Source organism: Cololabis saira, chromosome 12, assembly GCF_033807715.1.
Source record: "Cololabis saira isolate AMF1-May2022 chromosome 12, fColSai1.1, whole genome shotgun sequence".
Lineage (NCBI taxonomy): Eukaryota > Metazoa > Chordata > Actinopteri > Beloniformes > Belonidae > Cololabis > Cololabis saira.
In genome coordinates this window covers 34,554,254-34,577,447 of record NC_084598.1, presented here as the reverse complement: position 1 = coordinate 34,577,447, position 23,194 = coordinate 34,554,254, and the positions used below count along the sequence as shown (strand labels likewise).

General features: G+C 43.8%; 1 protein-coding gene across 1 annotated transcript in view; it reads left to right on the top strand.

Moving 5' to 3' along the window:
* The first annotated feature begins 737 nt into the window (after positions 1-737).
* The window catches only part of LOC133456407 (L-rhamnose-binding lectin SML-like), a 35,166-nt gene continuing 12,709 nt past the window's right edge, over positions 738-23,194 (top strand). The window contains exons 1-5 of the mRNA XM_061734883.1: positions 738-768; positions 1,017-1,049; positions 1,128-1,190; positions 1,348-1,483; positions 17,044-17,153. Of these exons, the coding sequence (XP_061590867.1) occupies positions 738-768; positions 1,017-1,049; positions 1,128-1,190; positions 1,348-1,483; positions 17,044-17,153 (373 nt within the window). The remainder of the gene's footprint in view (positions 769-1,016; positions 1,050-1,127; positions 1,191-1,347; positions 1,484-17,043; positions 17,154-23,194) is intronic.

The following is a 23,194-nucleotide window of genomic DNA, read 5'->3' as shown; positions in this document are numbered from 1 at the left end:
TTTGGGTACGCCGCAAGTACCTGGATGGTGCACTCAAAAACAAGGATGGAATGATGGAGACTTCACACACCTCCAGGGGGCACAGAGCAGAAAAGGGGGACCGGCTCTACTGGGCAGAGCCTGGAGCCCCACTTTGTGTCAGATTGCTCCAGTGGCAAATAAACGCTTTGCCATTTAATACTGACAGCACACACGTGGAAATCAAATTTAAATTTCATATTCCATCATACCTGAACCCACTCTTTTAATCATACTCTTCTCCTTCCCAAACAGAAGAAACCTGCTGATTAAAAAAAAATCTAGGTAAATATCAAATGAAAGAAAAATGTTATATTAAGGTGGAGAACTCAAGAAAATAGATCTGAGAAATATGGCTGAAAGAAATCTGACAAAAAAGAAACATGAACCTAACTAACATATGTGAAGGAGGAAGAACCAGTTACCTAAATATAATTTAGTACTTATCTTAAATCTGACGTTCAGAGATATTCTTGACTCTTACCTCACATTATCTTGCTAAGGGGAGTGGGATTGTTGATACATTTTTCTTCTGTATCCTTTTGTTATCAGTATGATCTCTTTCCTCATTGTTGCACATTACAAGGTATTATAGTTGTATTACAGGGCAAGACGAGGTTGCATAAGGTCATCTCTTCACCCAGAGGTATAAATTCAAGCATTTCTTTCTCTGCCGCCATGAGTTTCATCTTTCTCTCAAGACGGGATCATCTACAACCATGCTGCTCTTCCGACTCACCACTGCACTGTGTGAGTATAGAAAGGAATCCTGACTGGAACAATACACTAGTTTACAGAGGGTGAGATTTTAGAGGAATTTACAATGTCTGTATGTAACAATGGCACCAAAGTCATTACATCTGTTTTTCACAATCCTATCCAGTCCTATCTAGTCACTTCCATGGATTATCCGTTGTTAAAACAAGGAGGAAATTAATTACGATGGCTGGCCAGTTGTAGATATTACACATCCCTTACACGTGTTTCTTCCTTTCCAGCACTTGCAGCCGCTTGCTTGGCCTTGTATCCAGGTACAGTAGATGAGAAAATGCTTGATTTATGTCATACAAACAGCACAAGAACATTATTAACTTTTTCTTTTATTTCAGGTGATTTCCCAGAGAGAGTCATAACCTGTGATGACCTCCACAACATCCATCGTCTGAAATGCGGTAAGAATAACATTTTCATGGTTTAACATTCTGTTACAATTTTGTCTGGCCTATAGCTCCTTCCTATTATATCTGTCATGCTATGATGCTACTGTGAAAACGTTATAATCTTCGGCTCCCCCTATTTTTACTTACTTGTTCCTTTGGTGTGTAACAGATAGTGGAGTCATCAGTGTGATCTCAGCACTGTATGGCCGTGTAGATCGTGAGACCTGCAGTGAGGACTGGGCTGCACAAAGGCTGACCAATACTCACTGCTCCCAAGCCGGCACTGTAGATGTCATCAAGAACAGGTGCAAATTGTATTTTAAGTAATACATTTCATGTTTACTTCAGGAAGTGCATCTATACTTTTTGTATATGAAGCTTTCAATGTAGCAATAGTCCTCACTAGTATTGAGTAAACCAACAAACCTGCTCTAAGACTCTTAGTTGACTCAGTTGTAAACAGGACAGGTTTAATGCAATGACTTCTACAGGAGCGTCCAGAATATTAGTAATGCCTTAGATCAACAGCTAGTTTTCACCTCAAACTTTCACCTGCATTACCGCTCCACTGCAGGCTGCTTTAGATATCTTTTGTTGTTGTTTTGTTCGTTAGATAGGTGGACAAGCAGTCAGGGAAACAGGTTCTCACTATGTGGGCTAATTCCCCCAGTAATAAAGATTGAATCCAGACGGACTGATACTGCTTTGGAGCAGCATGTTAGATATATCGTTGTAAAGTACGTTAAATGTCTACCAGTTGAAAATGTTAACGTACACATTTACAGTAGCACTGGCATCTTTGTTCAGTGTTTTTCAGTGAAATGCTTTACCTGTCAGTTATGTGATAGAATATAGAGTATTATTTAAATATGTATTATTAAATCCTATATTAGCATTATAACTTTAAAGGCTTCAGGCAAACATAAATTAGTTTTTAGAGATGATAAATGGACATACAGGACTGTCTCAGAAAATTAGAATATTGTGATAAAGTTCTTTATTTTCTGTAATGCAATTAAAAAAACAAAAATGTCATACATTCTGGATTCATTACAAATCAACTGAAATACTGCAAGCCTTTTATTATTTTATATATATATATATCGTGTGAATGTGTATGAATGTGTATGAATGTTGGTGGTGGTCGGAGGGGCCGTTAGGCGCGATATGGCAGCCACGCTTCCGTCAGTCTGCCCCAGGGCAGCTGTGGCTACAAATGTAGTTTACCACCACCGGGGAGAATGTGTATGAATGAATAATGATTTCTGTAAAGCGCTCTGGGTGCCTAGAAGGGCGCTATATAAATCCAATCATTATTATTATTATAATATATATATATATATATATATATATATATATATATATCCTTTATTTAACCAGGTGAAAGACTCATTGAGATTAAAACCTCTTTTTCAAGAGTGACCTGGCCAAAATGGCAGCATAAAAAGAATAAAATAATACATACAAACACAGTCAGTCACACATTCCGGGGAAACAATAAAAACAATGGTAAAATTTACACAACGGGGCAGTTGCAAGAATCGAGAGAGCTAATTTCTCTGTCTTTTAAAATGGATTTAAATTTACCCAAGGATACAAGCTCAACCAATTTCAAGTCCTTCTGCGCATCATTCCAAGTTGAGGGGGCAGAAAACCTGAACGCCTTTTTACCCAGTTCAGTTCTGGCTCTCGGGACCTGCATCTGAATAAAGTTCTGTGAGCGCAGGCCATAATGGCTGATGTTTCTACACATGTGCACGCACAAATATATTTTATAATTTTAATGTGACCAGATGTTAATACACAACAAGACCCAGAATAAACTGGAGCCAGAGACTGCTATACCAAAAAATATAGATTTTATTTAAAATAAATATATGGGATCAAGGCTGCTTCATCAGGGAGCTGGTGCCGAGTTATACATAAGGAGAAACTGTCCCAAAATACGTAGGCAAACACCACTACACACAATCCAAGTCAGCTCAAGTCAAAACTGTCTGCCACACTCAAGTAAGGCTGCGTCCCAATACTCTCCCTCGCCCTCGTTTTCTTCACTAACCCTAACTTTTGCGCGTTCCCGTGAAGGTAGTGGTGTCCCAATTCCTCTTTTCACCAAGGGCGAGGGGGCATAACGAGGGCTAGGGGCTGAGAATAGCCCCTTCAAATCGAGGGATTTCAGATGCTGACTTGGCGAGCGAGGGGGTATGAAAATTTCCCAGAATGCTTTTGCCGTAGGCTCTGCGTCGATTTGACTCGCCGACCGAAGGCAAACAGGCAGACTCGTCTCAGAGAAATAGAGAGAAATAATCCTGTGACTCGTCAGATTTGTTTTGGATGTTTCTGATATAATAGTCTTCAGAAACCACAAAGTAATCCAGCTGTTATCTGGCTAATTTACACACTTTCAGATAAAGTTTTCGAAGATCACGCCAGAATAAAGGGATTTATGGTTCCGCGTTACACCAACGCAGAGCCTACGGCGTATGTTACGTAACCTACGCCGTAAGGTCTGCGTCGATGTACGCGGCGACGCGCGCCGTACGCCGTACCCTACGCCATAGGCTCTGCGTCGATTTAACGCGGACCCAAACTCCGGAGCCGGCAGACAGAAATCTCTAAATTTCGGAGCAAATTTCTTAACAGGCGTAGCTACAACTGTTAGATTTCATCTATGAAACCAACATCTTCCTAAATGATTTATTTCAGCCAGCATAATTCTCAACAGAGCTGCATCCCGGGAGAGAGTTTCTCTCCCGGGGCTGACGGAGCAGCTTGACCCGGCGGACACGTCTGTTTTCGGGCTGTGAGCTGAGGCTGCTCCCCGGGGGCGGTGGCTCTTCTCATCTCCGAAAACATCGGGTCAAATTTCTTAACAGGCGTTATTTGGATAAACTGAGCCCCGGTTGCGGATCTTAAGGTTACCTTTATACCTGAAAAAATATTAAAACTTAATAAATTGCCATATTAACAGCGCTACAGCTGAAATTAAAACAGCTTTTGGCTCTCTGCTTCCTGATCAGGTTAGGGATGAAAACGAGGGGGAGTAGGAGAAATGGGACAGGCACCTGGGCCAAGTGCCCTAGATCTCAAGTGCCCTAAAATCTCCCCCTTCTTTTTTAGGGGTTAGGGAAGAAAAGAAGGGCGAGTGGAGAAAAGAAGGGCGAGTGAAGAAAAGTAGGGGGAGTATTGAGATTGGGCCTAAACCTACTCACAGCAAGCTATGGTGACTCAAACCACACAATAAAGTGCATTTGCCAAATGGCTACTCTACCACTCAGCCCCTCCTTAACGCAGCCAAAAGCCCAACATGAAAAATAAATAAACGAAAGATGGCCCCGTTCATTGACTAGTTAAAAGCACAATAAAATATGTTAAGTCTGGGGAAAAACAGTAATAATGTCCTTGTTTGAAGACTAAAAGAAACAAAAACACATTAATATACAAAAACAAACTTAAGAGAAACATTCTACAAAACATGTGCAATATATAAAAGTAAATATACCTTGCTAGACTGAACACTGTCCCTTCCCCCAAACAGAGACATGCAGGTGACTGGAATCTTGTTTCTTGGCTGATGTGCATAAACAATCACTCAGTTTTAGTCCCTCACCAATAGCCAGGCACATTAGCGAAACGATCGTTCACTTTGTGAGACAAGCGCCAATTTTTTTTCTACTTTTTCAAAAAAGCCCGTTAGCCACGCAAAAAAAACAATATGGCTGCCGTTTTCCAAAATGGCTGCCACAAAAGCCGTTTTTATGCATTTTTTGACCTGGAATGTGATTATCCGTTCCCGGGTCGCGGGGGCAGCAGCCTCAGCAGGGATGCCCAGACTTCCTTCACCCCAGACACTTCCTCCAGCTCTTCCGAGGGGAGTCCGAGGCGTTCCCAGGCATAGGAGACATAGGGCCCGATTTACTAAGATCCTAAATAAAGAGTACTAAATTGCGTGTGCACTGAAAAAGTTTGCGCGTGCTGTTGTGTGTTTTGCGGGTGATCAACTAAGATTGCGTGCGCAATTGATAACAGGTGCAAACTGCAGTATTTAAATGTGTTGCGCGTCTTACGGTTTGCGGCGCAAACTTTGCGCCATGGAGAGTGGATGGAAAGCAGGATATGCAAGCGCAAAATTAAATTTGACGAGTTGGAGTTATAGAGATATTAGTGGAAGAGGCAAATTGTTGTATGCAGCACCCCTACCGTGAAAAGCACCCCCTCGTATATTCAATGATAAGTAGACCAAGAAAAAAAAACAACACACTGACACTTCAATATATTTATATATAGACACTCACACAAACACATACTTAGGAGTTTATATTATATATATTTACAAATATTATGGAAGACAACACAGTAAGCAGGCTATTAATTAATGACATCAATAACCATTCACCCGATTTTTTTTTTTTACCCGAATCCATGAGCGCATTTAAACATGAATCATTAACACAAAACTGGACGCTAAACAGAACATGGACAACAGAACATGAACAGAACACGGAATGAGAATATCATTTTTGTCAGACGAGGGGGTGCTTTTCACGGCAGGGGTGCTGAATACGGCACAACACCGGGGTATGACAACTGCAGAACAAGTATAGGTGCACAATAAGAAACACTTTTTTGTCCATGAAAACACGTGATTTATTTATTATCACAAATAAAAAAATTAATGTGCCTCCTGTGGCAACCTTTTGCTGAATAATACTCGATTTAACATTCAAATAAAATATTTCTCCTTTTGCATGTGGAGATTAGCACCTTCCTTTCGAACGTATTAAATACAGACGCAATCACAATCCACGCAAAAACTTTCAGGCTTGGTAAATCTCATTGCGCGTGGTAAATGGACCAATTTGCATCTTTCCCTCCCAGTAATTAGCGATTTCTGGTGGGTACGCCCCATATTGATTATTCATCAGGGCAAAAGTACTAAATGAATAGCGTGTGCTATTTTGCGCATTTGAGAGATGCAGTCCTCTTTGCACGCTGTTAGTAGATCAGCTGGCACTTTGGTTTGCGGGTGCTGTCAATGTTGCTGGTGACTATTGTTGAGGAATTTATCAAACCAGTTCAGAAGTCCGCTTTGTGGTTTTTATGAGGTTTTATTGAGCCGGCGGTGAGCACGTCTACACAGACCAGAGGTCTGGTAGAAATGCTGACCTCGAGTGATGTTGTAATCAGATTCTTATACAACAAGATGCAGGAATACACGAATCAGGCGAGAGACAAAAAGTAATTTACAGTCGGATGTGAATCGGGCCAAATGTCATTATCAGACATTTGGCATGACTGTCACAGACCTCCAAATCACCCCATAGGGTGCTTTCGTGATTCAAGTCTGTTTGAACCAACTTCCGAGGTGTCGGGATCTGCACGGGGGGTAGGGAGCTGAAGCTACCCCAAAGGTGTTGGGTCCTAGTTCAAAACTTCTACAGGAGGTAGGACTGGGGCAACCTGCCCCTGCAGGGGGCCAAGCTGCTTCATCACTATCAACCTTTAATTAGTCACTTAGAGAGTGAAAGCAGGGATCTGTCTGACACGCTTCGATCAAAGCAAAATACAAGCCAGTACTGCCAGTTCAATGGGGTTTTATTGTTCCATTCCATGAAATTAGACTGTCAGCCTTATATTCAGATTGTCTTTGCGTTTGCGTTTGGGTTTGCGGTCAACAGAAAATATAGGCACCTGCCTCACCCTCACTCTTACAAACAAAACTGATCCACTGCAGGTGCAGGTGATCTTAATCAGTCACCCACTCTGCCCCAGTGACACACCCACACACAGACACGCCTCCACAGACACACCCACGCACAGACACACCTCCACACCGACACCCACTACATGGTGAGACAATACATCCCTGCTCCTACATTCCGGCCCCTAATTATTATACCATAATAATTACAGAATAACAATCGCAGCACAGAGTGATCAATGCAAAAATACTTACAAATGAAAATGAGCAGTTTACATTTTTTCAGATTTTTTTTTTTTTTTTACAAATATGTCAAGAGTTCATTTTCAATGTCCTTGAATAAGCAGGTTCTCCCAGTAAGTGTCTTAAGGCTGAGGGTCTTGACTTAGAAAGCCTACATCAAGTTCATGCTATAGTCCATCAGGTGTCCTCGGCTTCTTGAATCAGACAAATCTTTGTGACAGGCCTGTCCAGACAGCTTGTCCTGGTCTTTATCTTCAATTGTCGAACAAGCCCTCCTTTGTCTTGAACAGCCTCCACAATTCTCCCCATGATCCAAGAGTTGCGGGGTGCTGAGTCATCCACAATGAGCACAATATCTCCAGGAATGAAATTGTGCTTGATTTGATCCCACTTTTGGGGCTGCTGAAGCTGTTCATGATGGTGTCTACCAGATGCTGACTGAAGGAGTCGCTGATATCCTCTGCACACTTTCGCAGAGCAAAGTTTGCACAGCTCAGTGATGATGTTGCGCTGAAGAGATGGACACACATCCTGTACTCCTCCATGGGTTGAGAGAAATTCCCATCGGGCCACCAGAGAAACCTTAACAGGTTACAGTCTCCAGCGGGCACACGCACCTGATGATACATGGCCTCAATGTCTGTGATCAACACAACAGGTTCTTTCCAGAATCTGGTGATTACTCTGACCAATGAGCTGATGAGATCCGGTCCTTGCAGCAGCTTTGTGTTCAGTGATTGAAATGATGCAGTACAATCAAACACCACTTTGATCTTCTTCTTTCGTGGATGGTATACACCATGATGTGGAATATACCAAGTTTTGCCATGGCTACCTGCCAGATCTTCAGCGGGCACTTTCTCAGCATAGCCGCAGGAAATTATGTTGTGCATAAAAGCGGTGCAATCTGCATGAAACGAGGCATCTTTCTCGAACCTTCGTTTCAGACTAAAGGCACGTTGCTCCGCTAGCCTGTGGTTATCAGGCATGCACACATCACTTTTCTTGAAAGGTAAGCCAATGGTGTAGTGACCATCCTCCAGCTCAGCAGTACCTTTCACCATTTCCATAAACTGATGATCTTGTCTTGATGGACCTAGCTGTTCATCCTGGCTGCATTCAGGGAAGTGTATTTGAAATGGCTGTTTCCACGGTTCATCCAATTTTACCACAGAGATACGATTAGCAGTGATGATGGCTTGCTCCAAGTCTGCTTCCCCAGATATTGGCCCATTAACAGTCCATCCCAATATGGTCTGCACAGCATATGGCCCTCCGTCTTCACTTGCAATCACCTTTATTGGTTCCAGAGCTCTTGGTGCATTCAACCCAATCAAAAGCTCCACCTCTGCATCAATTTCAGGTAGATGTACCCCTCGCAGATATGGCCATCTAACCAGATCCTGCTCCCGTGGTATGTTGCTCTTGCACACAGGCATTTTCTTCTGTGTAAAGACATCTGGTAAGTCACAATAGAAACCATTTTCCAGACCAGCTACTTCCAGATCCGATACAATGCAGGTCCCAACTATCTTTTCCTGGCCCATAGTGCGCAGGAGAATCTTAGTTCCTCTTCCTGGAACATTCAGCTTATTCATCAGACTTGTTGTGCAGAACGAGCCTGAGCTCCCTTGGTCCAAAAAGGCATAAGTCTCCACAATTTCATGACCTTTTTTAGACTTGACCTTGACTGGCACGATGGAGAGTTTGCAGTCATGATCGCCGGCCCCAGTGAGACCACTACTTTGTACTTCCACCAGAGAGCTCCCCACTACTGTGTTTGTATCCGCTGCAACTGCTTGATCTTTATCTTGCTCTTTGTTTTTCGGGTGAATATGAAGCATACTAGGATGTTTAGCTCCACATACTTTACATGACAGTCGCCTCTTGCAATCCTTACTTATGTGCCCTATGCACATGCATCCAAAGCAGACTCCGTGCTCTTTCAGGAAAGCAATCTTGTCATTATGTGCCCTCTTTCCCAGTAAAGGGCACAACTCCAGTGCATGTTCACCTTTGCAGTACAGGCAGATCTTGTCCAGAGAAGATTCTTCCTTCCTCACATGGGCCTTTCTTCCATCAACCGCAGCGACTGCAGTTGCAAAACTACTCCCTTGGGTTTGTGTGCGACGTTGATAATAATCTTTGCTTCCATCCTTGCTGGTCATTGTCTTTGGAGCATCCTGGATATTGCCAAATATGGGGTCAGCTAAAATTTTGACCTGACGCTCAATGAAAGCCACAATGTCAGGAAAAGTAGCTCTACGATGATGCGTTTCTTGAATGTCGCAGGCCACTGTCCTCCATCTGTCCCTTAATCTGTATGGCAACTTTTTTATAACTGTCAGCATGTTTGCAGGCATGTTAAGCTCAGACATGTACAGTACTTCATCCATCGCATTGCAACATCCTCTTAAGAAGAGACCATACGCTTGTAGAGATTTGGCATCCTCTACTTTAACTACAGGCCATGAGAGTGCTTTGTCCATATAAGCTGAAGCAACCTTTTGCTCGCTTCCAAAATGTTCTTCCAACAAAGCCTTGGCCTTTTGATATCCTCTGTCTGCCGGCATTTGTTGACAGCTTCGAACAAGCTCTCGCGGTTGCCCCCTGGTGTACTGTGCCAGGAAGTGCAGACAGTCTCTTGCATCACCTGTCCTCTTCTCTACAATGTGTTCAAAGGCTCTCATAAAGGCATGATAGTGAAGTGGATCTCCATCAAACACTTGGATTTCTCTTTGTGGCAAATGAAAGATGTTATGTTGTTGTGCCAGGAGAGCAGAAATTTCATTCTGTCTTGCAATTATGGAGAGCATGGTGTTGCCATCATCGCTAACCGGTGTTTGGGCATTTGTACTGGCTCCAAATTGAGAACTGGAAACATCAGTCCTCACATCGTGTGCCATTCCAAGCTCAGTTGGCCTCTGCCGGACCAGTTGCGATGTAACATCAAAAGTAATTCTCCTTTCATCTGGGTTTGTCAGATGATGCCTTGATGTGATTGGACTGTCATATACTCCTTGGCCACCAGGCACAAATGAATCGGCCTCAGCATTAAGAGCAGTTCGAGCCCCTCTGGCGATGTAAGATTCCATACCATCCGATTTGTTACATCTGCTGCCTTTCACACTGCTTCCTGAGATTCTCAAGACCTCCAATCTAGCCTGAGAAGCTGCAATTTCCACTTCAAGCTCAAAGCTCTCTTTCTTTTTTCTTATTTCCTCCTCCTGCTGGTCCAGACCTTGTTTTTTCTTGAGTAATTTTTGTCGTGTGAGAAGAGCAGCCATTTCAGCTTCTGCTTTAACACGGCAAGAGGCAGTAGAGGAGCGTGAAGTCCTTGTAGTTCTTGATGTCCCAGCTTTTGATCCATACCTTTTGCTTCCAACATTGGAGATACTGTCATTTGGTTGAACGTCATCATGTACTGCTCCAAGCAAGGCATTCTCTTCAATGTTGTGTGTTTTTCCAGCCAACTCATCCTGTCCCTTGTCTGGGGACATGTTGCTATGAAGCTGTAGCTCATGCAATGACAAGCTAGGAGGATTTTCACCTTCCTTATTTGCATGCAGTTTCTGCAGATTGTGATATTTTGCAGGTCTTGAACCCAGTCCCTTAGTTTCAGATAGCCACAGTTCCACATCCTCCATAAATCCTTTGTTATGTTTATTGATGCTTGCAAACCAGACATTTTGTTTATCCTGCTCCTCTTCAGGTATTATCTCAATCAATGACGTGTGCAGGGAAATTGCGTCATCATGCAATTGCATCAAAGTGTCCAACTGAGTTTGCACCTGTGAAGTGTTATCATCATTCCCCATGAGCTTCTTTAAAGAAATTATGACACTTTTCATTTTATTCACTCTTGCTTTGCGGTCTTTCTGAAGCTTCTCAGTTTTATACGCCAAAGCCTTTTCAGTGAGAATGGGTTTTCTTTTGTCAATTTCATTATCAGTTTCATTTGCATTTGAACCAGCCTTCAATTCACTCACACACGAACCAGCTTTTGAGTCACTCATATTGACATCCAGTACTGTGTATCACAAAAGTTCATTAAACATATGCCACAATCCACATCCAGCTTATTACTTGCTCTTGGCACATATGTTCCTCCATTCATGAACCATCCAATATTGTCTCTAAATCCACAGTCCACACTTGAGCAACAGCAGCAAAGCATCAAACATCCACATCCAACTTGTTACTTTAATGTGCATAAAACAGCTGATCCTCTCATTCCACAGGTTAGTTCCGTTTTGAGCAATATGGTGATGATGACATCAATCAGCAGCCACAGTATCCATGTGCATCCAATATGCAGCAGTAACCAGCATCAACTGTGTCCAAGCAAGAGTCAACTTCACAGCATGAATGAACTGAGTTTCACATACCATGGGCGGTGCTGCGATCCATCCTTTATTCAATTTTACTCACGGTTTGCATCCAGAGTGGTCGCTTGTCTTACATGCACAAAGTATCAGATGGATCTCTGATCTGTAGCCATTTTCTGTTGACAATGTTGCTGGTGACTATCAACCTTTAATTAGTCACTTAGAGAGTGAAAGCAGGGATCTGTCTGACACGCTTCGATCAAAGCAAAATACAAGCCAGTACTGCCAGTTCAATGGGGTTTTATTGTTCCATTCCATGAAATTAGACTGTCAGCCTTATATTCAGATTGTCTTTGCGTTTGCGTTTGGGTTTGCGGTCAACAGAAAATATAGGCACCTGCCTCACCCTCACTCTTACAAACAAAACTGATCCACTGCAGGTGCAGGTGATCTTAATCAGTCACCCACTCTGCCCCAGTGACACACCCACACACAGACACGCCTCCACAGACACACTCACGCACAGACACACCTCCACACCGACACCCACTACATGGTGAGACAATACATCCCTGCTCCTACAGTCAAGTTTGCACACGTTTTTACACACGCAAACCTTTAGTAAATCGGGCCCATAGTCTCTCCTGGGTCTTTCCCGGGGTCTCCTCCCGGTGGGACATGCCTGGAACACCTCCCTAGGGAGGAGGGACATGCCTGGAACACCTCCCTAGGGAGGAGGGACATGCCTGGAACACCTCCCTAGGGAGGCGTCCAGGAGGATCCGATACAGATGCCCGAGCCACCTCAGCTGACTCCTCTCAATATGAAGGAGCAGCGGCTCGACTTCGAGCTCCTCCCGGTTGACCGAACTCCTCACCCTATCTCTAAGGGAGCGTCCAGCCACCCTGCGGAGGAAACTCATCTCTAAGGGAGCGTCCAGTGTGGTGGCAAAAATTGTTGTTCAAAAAGAATGTCAGGACACCTCAGCTGTCTTTCGAAGATTTAATGAAAAGAGGACAAACATTCAATTGAACGGAGCCACACAGTCCAACCGGTCACATGAACCGACAGTCCTGAGTGCGCTGAAGAAGATTAGGGACAGGTTATTTTATAGTTTGGAGCTGGAAAAGACAAAACATCACCCATCACCCAGGCAACCGTGCCATGCTCTGTGTCAAAGGAACATGACCTTGGCATAGGAATGAAAACAGGCAACAGACAGTGTTATACCAAAATTTTCCATTACACCAGCCACCCTGCGGAGGAAACTCATCTCTAAGGGAGCGTCCAGCCACCCTGCGGAGGAAACTCATCTCGGCCGCTTGTATCTGCAATCTCGTCCTTTCGGTCACTACCCAAAGTTCATGACCATAGGTAAGGGTAGGTGCGTAGATTGACCGGTAAATCGAGAGCTTCGCCTTTCGACTCAGCTCCTTCTTCACCACGACAGTCCGGTACATCGACCGCATTACTGCGGACGCTGCACCGATCCGTCTGTCAATCTCCCGCTCCATTGTTCCCTCACTCGTGAACAAGACCCCAAGATACTTGAACTCCTGAGGCAGGACTTCTCCACCCACCCGGAGAAGGCATGCCACCCTTTCCCGGTGGAGAACCATGGCCTCGGTTTTGGAGGTGCTGATTCTCAGCCCTGCCGCGTCGCAGTCTCTGCCTCAAACCGCCCCAGCACATGCTGAAGGTCCCCGTCCAATGAAGCCAACAGGACAACGTCATCTGCAAAAAGCAGAGACGAAATCCCGTGGTTCCCAAACCGGATCCCCTCTGGCCCCTGGCTGCGCCTAGAAATCCTGTCCATAAAAATTATGAACAGGACCGGTGACAAAGGGCAGCCCTCCAACATGCACCGGGAACAAGTCTGATCTACTGCCGGCAATGTGAACCAGACTCCTGCTCCGATCATACAGAGACCGGACAGCCCTTAATAGAGGGCCCCGGACTCCATACTCACTGAGCACCCCCCACAGAATGGCACGAGGGACACGGTCAAATGCCTTCTCCAGATCCACAAAGCACATGTAGACTGGTTGGGCAAATTCCCATGAACCCTCGAGCACCCTGCAGAGGGTGTAGAGCTGGTCCAGTGTTCCACGACCGGGACGAAAACCGCATTGTTCCTCCTGAATCCGAGGTTCAACTATCGGCCGTATTCTCCTCTCCAGTACCCTGGCGTAGACCTTCCCGGGGAGGCTGAGAAGTGTGATCCCCCTATAGTTGGAGCACACTCTCCGGTCCCCCTTTTTAAACAGAGGGACCACCACCCCGGTTTGCCACTCCAACGGTACTGTCCCCTTCCTCCATGCGATGTCGCAGAGGCGTGTCAACCAAGACAGCTCTACGACATCCAGAGACTTGAGGTACTCGGGGCGAATCTCATCCACCCCCGGTGCCACTGAGGAGCTTATGAACCACCTCAGTGACCTCGGCTTTGGTGATGGATGAGCACGCCCCAGAGTCCCCACTCTCTGCTTCCTCAGTGGAAGGCATGTCAGTCGGGTTGAGGAGATCCTCGAAGTATTCCTTCCACCGTCCAACGATGTCCCCAGTCGAGGTCAACAGCTCCCCACCCACACCATAAACGGTGCCGGCAGAGTAAATCCATCCATCCATCCATCCATCCATCCATTGTCCACCGCATTATCCGAGTCCGGGTCGCGGGGGCAGCAGTCGGAGCAGGGATCCCCAGACTTCCCTCTCCCCGGACACTTCCTCCAGCTCTTCCGGGGGGACTCCAAGGCGTTCCCAGGCCAGCCGAGTGACGTAGTCACTCCAGCGTGTCCTGGGTCTTCCTTGGGGCCTCCTCCCGGTGGGACATGCCCGGAACACCTCCCGAGGGAGGCGTCCAGGGGGCATCCTATACAGGTGCCCGAGCCACCTCAGCTGGCTCCTCTCGATGTGGAGGAGCAGCGGCTCTACTCCGAGCTCCTCCCGGGTGACAGAGCTCCTCACCCTATCTCTAAGGGAGCGCCCCGCCACCCTGCGGAGGAAACTCATTTCGGCCGCTTGTATCCGGGATCCCGTTCTTTCGGTCATGACCCAGAGTTCATGACCATAGGTGAGGGTGGGAACGTAGATCGACCGGTAAACCGAGAGCTTTGCCTTTCGGCTCAGCTCCTTCTTCACCACGACGGACCGATACAATGACCGCATTACTGCGGCTGCCGCACTGATCCGCCTGTCGATCTCGCGCTCCGTTTTCCCCTCACTCGTGAACAAGACCCCAAGATACTTAAACTCCTCCACCTGAGGCAGGAACTCTCCCCCGACCTGGAGGGTGCAAGCCACCTTTTTCCGGTCGAGAACCATGGCCTCAGACTTAGAGGTGCTGATTCTCATCCCAGCTGCTTCACACTCGGCTGCAAACCGCCCCAGTGCATGCTGAAGGTCCTGGCTCGAGGGAGCCAACAAGACCACATCATCTGCAAAAAGCAGAGATGAAATCAAGTGGCTCCCGAACCGTACCCCCTCCGGCACTTGGCTGCACCTAGAAATTCTGTCCATAAAAATAATGAACAGAACCGGTGACAAAGGGCAGCCCTGCCGGAGTCCAACACGCACCGGGAACAGGTCTGACTTACTGCCGGCAATGCGAACCAAGCTCCTGCTCCGGTCATACAGGGACCGTAGAGCCCTCAGCAGAGGGCCTCCGACCCCATACTCTCGGAGCACCCCCCACAGGATGCCACGTGGGACACGGTCGAAAGCCTTCTCCAAGTCCACAAAACACATGTGGACTGGTTGGGCAAACTCCCATGCGCCCTCGAGCACCCTGCGGAGGGTGTAGAGCTGGTCCAGCGTTCCACGGCCAGGGCGAAAACCGCATTGTTCCTCTTGAATCCGAGGTTCGACTAATCGGCCGAATTCTCCTCTCCAGCACCCTGGAATAGACTTTCCCCGGGAGGCTGAGGAGTGTGATTCCCCGGTAGTTCCTCCGGTCCCCCTTTTTGAAGAGAGGGACCACCACCCCGGTCTGCCAGTCCAGAGGCACTGTCCCCGACTGCCACGCGATGCTGCAGAGGCGTGTCAGCCACGACAGCCCGCAACATCCAGAGACTTGAGGTACTCAGGGCGGATCTCATCCACCCCCGGTGCCTTGCCACTGAGGAGCTTCTGAACTACCTCAGTGACTTCAGCTTGGGTAATGAATGAATCAACCTCTGAATCCTCAGCCTCTGCTTCCTCGACGGAAGGCGTGTCAGCGGGATTGAGGAGTATTCCTTCCACCGCCCGACGATGTCCCCAGGCGAGGTCAACAGCTCCCCTCCTCCACTGTAAACAGTGTTGGCGGAGCACTGCTTCCCCCTCCTGAGGCGCCGGATGGTTTGCCAGAATTTCCTCGAGGCCGACCGGTAGTCCTCCTCCATGGCCTCCCCAAACTTTTCCCAGACCCGAGTTTTTGCTTCCAGAGTAAATCCAATTTTGATTATTCTGACAGACTATAATCTTGGGACCCCCCACCCCCTCCCCCATTAGCCATGCAAATAAAACAATATGGCTGCCATTTTCCAAAATAGCTGCAGGCAAAAGACAGTTTATATGATTTTTGACCTGGATTGTGATTATATAATTAGATTTTTATTGTTTTGGCATCAAGTTATAGTCCCCCCCCCCCCTCCCATTTCTTTATCACATTTTTTCTAATCACCACAATTGCAGGCACACGGCACACTGGAGGCCAAAACGGTAGCACTTGCATCTTCCGCAACATTCGCTTTTGCACTTGCACTTCGTGAGTTGTTCACAGCTCTGGGCAATTGGTGGGAGTGTCATCCACACTACTATTTCATTTGTATTGACATCATAGAATTTGTTATGCCAAAACACATGCATTTGGATAAAGAGATCATTAAAATATGTTCAGCAATTAAAGTTATACACTGACAACCTTGTTTTAGCTTTCATAAGACAGCCATCTTGAAAAACGGCCACCATCTTGGATTTTCAGGTGGCTAACGGGCTTTTTTGCATAAGTAGGTACTAGGCAATGTTCATGCAAAATTTGGTGCTTGTCTCACAAAGTGAACGATTCTCCTAAAAACCTGACTTAATTTCCCTCACTACAAACATGAAACATCAAATGAAGCACCAAACAAAAGCTACCTTCAGCTGCTCTCCCTCAGGTGTGTCTCAGTGCAGGAAGAAAGGCCCAGGTGAGCTTTCCGCCCCCTTTTATAGACTCCGCCCCATGCCTTGATGCTAATGTTACCTTCCCTTCCACATTATTATTGCTGATTATGGCTTACAGTTTAAGATTAAGATTCCCAGAATATTCTATTTGAGTTTTCTTAAGCTGTAAGCCATGATCAGCAATATTAAAATAATAAAAGGCTTGCAATATTTCAGTTAATTTGTAATGAATCCAGAATGTATGACATTTTTGTTTTTGTAATTGCATTACAGAAAATCACAATATTCTAATTTTCTGAGACAGTCCTGTATAATACTATGCTAATTTGGGTTAAAAAGTTCACATTTGTAGGAACCAAAGTAAGTCACTGAAATGAATTAGTTTTTTTATTAATACATTTTAAGTTTTATAATTATTTGTGCCCTTATACACTGTCATACTGAACAGGTGTAATGGCAAGCAAGTGTGTGAGATCAACACAAATGTTGTTCGTACTTCCGAACCCTGCTCCGGCGTATACAAGTATATTGAGACCAAATACATCTGCCTCCCAGCGAGTCAGTAACATGCTTTTAACCCGTCTAATAGATAAAGTTACACATTGGTTTGACTGTGAAATGTAATGAGAAGATGTCATACATGCTTTTTATTTTGACAGTTCGCCGTTCTGTGTGTGACCGCTCTCTTGCACTGTTGACTTGTGGTAAGAATCAATTTTTCATTCGGCTGCAAACCGCCCCAGTGCATGCTGAAGGTCCTGGCTCGAGGGAGCCAACAAGACCACATCATCTGCAAAAAGCAGAGATGAAATCAAGTGGCTCCCGAACCGTACCCCCTCCGGCACTTGGCTGCACTAACAAACTTTTGAAGTTTTAGTTCAAACTTTAGGTTTAAAAAAGACACCAAAATAGAGCAGTTTGCAAAACATTTGTGCACCTTACTTTTGATTGAACACATCATGGCAGCATAAGTACAATCGTATTAAGATAGGATAATATCACAGAATGCTTCAGAAGTAAGGCACGTCTTTTTTTTTTTTCTACAGATATCTGCAGTTTCTGCAAGGATAATCACTGTATCCGTGCCTCGGGGATTCAAAAGGGACATGTTATATAATTCCCATCCATCACCAGCAATAAAAAAACCAAGGTGCCAGCATTTATTTTGATTATGGTAACCATGATTATGATTATGGTTTGAGTGTATAGGACCCAGATACAGGAGACAAAAGGTGGTAGGATTTCCAAAAATGTAGTTTATTAAACGTAAAGTGCTGCTGAGCAGGAATTACAACAAAACAATTCTTATACTGACATTGTTGTTCCTGCACAGATCAAGAAGACGACCAAAGAGCTGTTCTTAGAGGTGACAAGTGCAACCATCCTGCAGACCTGTAAAGATGTTATGGACACTTTGATTTATGGACACCCCAAAAAACAAAACAAAAAACACACACAACAAAGTAACAAAAAACTATGGGTCTTTCAATATTTTTTCTCCAAGTTACAGTTCATTGAGGTGGACCTGGTTGCTTTGGCGCCCTCTTGTGGCTGTGGCGGTTACATACATCTGCTACGCCGACATGCAGTGAGACGCAGCCCTCATTTGACAAATTGAGATAAGACTGTGGTCAGAACAATAAACTGGACTGGACTGTTAACACTCAGGCTCTCTACAAGAAGGGCCAAAGCAGATCCACCTGCTGCGCAGACTGAGATTGAGATAAGACTGGTTGGTCAGAGAGATTTCTAACATTCAGTGCAGCACTAAGTTGTTTAAATGAATGCCCGGTGTGGCTCTCTCAGCATCCAGTCCCACTGAGCTGTTACTGGTCATGTCTGAGTTAAACAAATGTAAATGATGGCAGGACTGCTGGAAACAGTCGTTCAACACGCCTCCCACAGGTGCACGAATCAGTATCAAAACAATATATTTTGTGCAGTATCTGTGAATGGCAAGGTTTTGATAGAGCTGTACATTTTTGATGCCCAAAACAGATCCAGAATATGATGACAGTCAATCTCCATGGTAACAGCTGTTGCAAAATGATTATGAACCTTTTTAAAGACCTACCATACTAACAATTACATGTTGATTGTGCAATTGTTGTGTGGTAAATGCAACTTGATGGCAAAAAGAGATAAATAAATGATGCTACACATATTTTTTGAATCTTTGAAAGTCAGGAAAAGTATAATATAGGTGCTTTGAGTTAAAGTTAGTCCTATTTTCTCAGAGAAAATGGCAGAGTTGAACAAGTTCACTGCTGAGCATCAAGAGGAAACGGGGTCAGACGGGGACGGGGACGGTGTACCGGAGACTCCCGCCAGCTCTGAGGCCTCCAGCCAACTCATCGTCCAGCAGGTCCGGACAGTCGATCAAGACGGGAACCTGAAGGTGGTCTACCCGTCAAAGACAGACCTCTCCAACGACATCAGCAACTTAACAGTCATTTTGTAGTCGGGCTTTGGGTTTCTTCACAATGTTTATCCACTGACAGGCAACACAAAATCATTTTAATGAGTTAACCGTTTGACTTTGAGCATGTACTTTTTTTTAATGCAAACATCTAACAGTTAACTGAAGAAGATAGTTTTTTTTTTTTTTCCTGAGAGCATTGAACATCCCAGATTGACTTTATTTTTGCATCATTTTAAGCTGAACGATGTTGGTCAGCTTCTTTTGTAAAATGAACTGACTAAATTGAACACGTCATTAATTTGTAATTCTGCAAAAATAGTTTAATTTACAAACCTTTTAAAATTTGCAGTTCTTTCATTAAACATGCATAGATAATGTCTGATGAGCATTTAATAAATGCGGTTGATTAAACTGGCTGGTGATATTTTTGTTTTGTCTTAGAAGTCTGTTCGAAAAAGAAGAAATGGACCCAATAAATTTCATAGCTCCTATTTCACAAGTGTTTTGTTTGGGTTTACAATCATTAAGAAGGAATGAGTTATATTTATGCTTGAAAGGAAACTTGAAACATTATGCACTTCTAACACTTGTCCAGTCAGTAGAGATAAGGTTGTATGTTTGTGCTATGATTTAATTTCTGCATGCTGCTTAAAAACTACTCTGGAGCATCTACAGAATCTGCTAAACAATAGAAAATCTTACATTGAGGCAAATATATATTCATGTGCACTATCAGCATTATCACAGCTTTTTTTCCCCACAGTGCACAGCCAAAAGTTTTCAATTTATACATTCACACAGAGCCGTTTCTTGCCATTTGCGGACTATTGACATGCAGAGAGCGCCTCTCGCCACTAGGGGGCCCCAAAGCTGAATGTTCCGCCTCAGCTGAGGAAAATTGAAATGGTCTGTCTGCAGGGACGTTGTTGACAGCTCCGGCCACTAGGGTTGTCCCGATCAGGATTTTTTAGCTCCCAATCCGATCCCGATCACTTAGGTTTGAGTATCTGCCGATTCCGATTTTTCCTGATCCGATCAATTTTTTTAGCTCCTGATACAGTTTGGCAATGAGGTAAAAAAAAAAAAAAAAACTAAAACTCATTGTCCCAAGTTTCTTTTATTGTCCATTCTCTCCAACATGGACATATATTTCTTTTCACTGACTGCATCATTAGATCAGAACAAAGCTTATCAGCAACTGGTGCCACAAAATGTATAAACTTGAAATTGTAAACTAAAACAAAAAGGGCAGAATAGTGCAATAACAACAAAGAGGTAGTTTACCTACTAAGTTCAAAAGTTGAATGACATCCAGTCAAACTCACAATCAATAAGAAAATTAAAAAACATTTTTGCTTAACCTTAGGACAGAATTCTCAACAGCATGAAATGAATAGCAGAAGCTATTCATCGCGGCTGTTATAGTTTTGTCACTGTGTTGTAATGATGTTACGCGGACCGTAGTTGCATATTTTACATAAACATTAGCCTACATTTTTCAAGTAACAAAATAACATTTTAACGACTTTTTTCAGATTTTTTTCAGTTATTTTATTGTTTGAAAAATGGTTCAAATGTTATTTTATTGTCTGAAAAATGGTTCAAATATGTTATTTGAAAAATTTTAAATTTGTTTTGTTGATGAGAAATATGTTTCTCTATTTTTCTTATTTTTGTGAGGGGGGATACATATTGTTTTTCGGCACTACCTTGTTCTCTATAGCTGGTATAACATGAATTACTCCTATGTTCTTATTTTTGCCATCTGAGAAAATTAAATATATTATATTTGGTGCCTAACTGTTTCCCAAGTATATTGCGTGTGTGAATGAATCAATGAGACGTAAAACGTAAATTTCTTTGTAGAAAGGCGCTTTATGAAAATAAGTCAATTTACTTGTATTAGTTTACAGAGCAGTCTTGCCTCATCCAATATGGCGGCGGGGTTGACGTATCGCAGCAGCGCTCGATGGGGCGTCTACGTATATATGTCTATGGTCATCCCTGTGTTGTGTTGTCAGCGAGAGTCAATAAAGTGGACCAAAAGATGATTAATGAGTGTCATTTACATAACACTACAGTCACTCTTCTCCAACAGCTTTTCTTTCTTTTTAAAACTTTCAGACATGGTCTCCGTATATATATCTGAGCATGGGCTGGTTGTTGATAGCTTTCTGTTAGCCACACTTCTTTCCCCCTCCCAGCCACCCAAAAGCAATATCTTAAGAGACACACATCAACTGTCTGTATTGTTAAATACAGTTGTTAAATACAATTATAAAACTATTTAATAAGTCATATATATTAAAAACATTAATAATGATGAAGAATTTTGACAGCTTGGCCCCCTGCAGGGGGAGGTCGCCCCAGTCCTACCTCCTGCAGGGCTTTGAACTGGACTCAAGACCTTTTGAGGAAGCTCCAACTTGCTACTCAACTTCCTACCCCCCGGGCAGATCCCGACACCTGGAAGTTGGTTCAAACAGACAGGAATCAAGAGAGCACCCCATGGGGTGATTTGGAGGTCTGTGTCAGTCATGCCAAATGTCTGATAATGACATTTGGCCCGATTCACATCCGACTGTAAATTACTTTTTGTCTCTTGCCTGATTCGTGTATTCCTGCATTTGTTAAACTCCTTGTTGTATAAGAATCTGATTACAACCTCACTCGAGGTCAGCATTTCTACCAGACCTCTGGCCTGTGAAGACGTGCTCACCGCCGGCTCAATAAAACCTCATAAAAAACCACAAAGCGGACTTCTGAACTGGTTTGATAAATTCCACAACAATTTGGCGCTGTGACCCGGATGACAATAGACCTTCGATGGAAACTCCTGTTCCAGAACAACGGCGCAATCAGCGACTCTATCTAAAATTTTAGAGGTTAAGGGATCCACTTACAAAATCCCAAATTATTGTTGCTGAGTTGTTGTCGAAAGTCTGTGAATTGGAGTGCCGGAGAATGGTTGACGTCATCCTGAGATTTTAGGTAAGTCCGCTGTGTGGTTGTGAGGGTTATTTTTTATTATTTTGTGTTATTGTGAAAAGTTATTGTAGAGATGTTTTAGGAATGCTGACAATTTCATAACACTTGAATTTGATTGTGTTGTGAGAATGTTCTGCTTCTCCTGCCTTAAGAATCTGACTCGCTCTTCTAAAAAAAAAGGTTTAATATCTCGGGTAACATTAAAGAGAGAAATGGCCAAGAGCGCCATGGTTGGTCTGGTACCAATAAAAAGATAGTCCAGGGGGACTATTCTTATGCATATGCAGGACGTGGGGTCCGTAAGTGTTGGAACACTGATATATTTGTGAGAAATAGACGTGGGGATGACACGCTCTCCCAAAATGGAGTATATTTCATTTCTGCAAGAATCGACTCGCTCTTCTTTGCATCAACAGGAATGATTTATATGCTCAGGTAGACTGATAGTTGGAAAGTTTTTGGGAAGTTTTTCAGTTCTTTAAATACATGTATGGTAATCACGGTACCGATAGTTTTATTTGTTAGTTTTGTTTGTTACTTAGTTAGTATTAAATATTGTTAAAATAACTAAAAAGCACTTCAAACTCCCTCAGATTTGTGGAGGGATGAAGGTAGACGCCGTAATGCAGAATCTCAAATAGCTTCGCTTACTGATCAAAATAAAAAGCTGATGGCTAGAAGGATTTAAAAACACAACGCAGACGAAAAAGAAATTAGAGAACCAGTTAAATGATAAAATCAAAACCTTTATCCGGTGAAACTGATTAAAGAATCAAATGACGATGACACTTCTGATGACGACTGGATTTTACAAAAATCCAAGATCTGTTGCCTACAAAATTTGGAGCCAAATAATGGTAAGAGATTTTAAATTAATAAACAAAAATGGCTAGAGGAAACAGCTGTTAAACTAACTTTGCCACATGATTTGAAAAGTAAAGTACTTGATGCGCAAAGTACTTGATGCTTGTAGAATTCCCTTTAATCCCACAGCTGTTGCCAAAATCACACCAGAGCAAGCTCAGACCTTTTTTTTCACAGTATTTATTGCCTTAACAGTTCAAAGGGAAAATTGATAATCCCAGGGAACTTTATGCTAAAACAATTTTGACAGCAAAAGAGAATTGTGGTCTGTCACGAGATCAGATTGATGGATTCCCTCCAGGGTACATGCAAAATATATATTTGC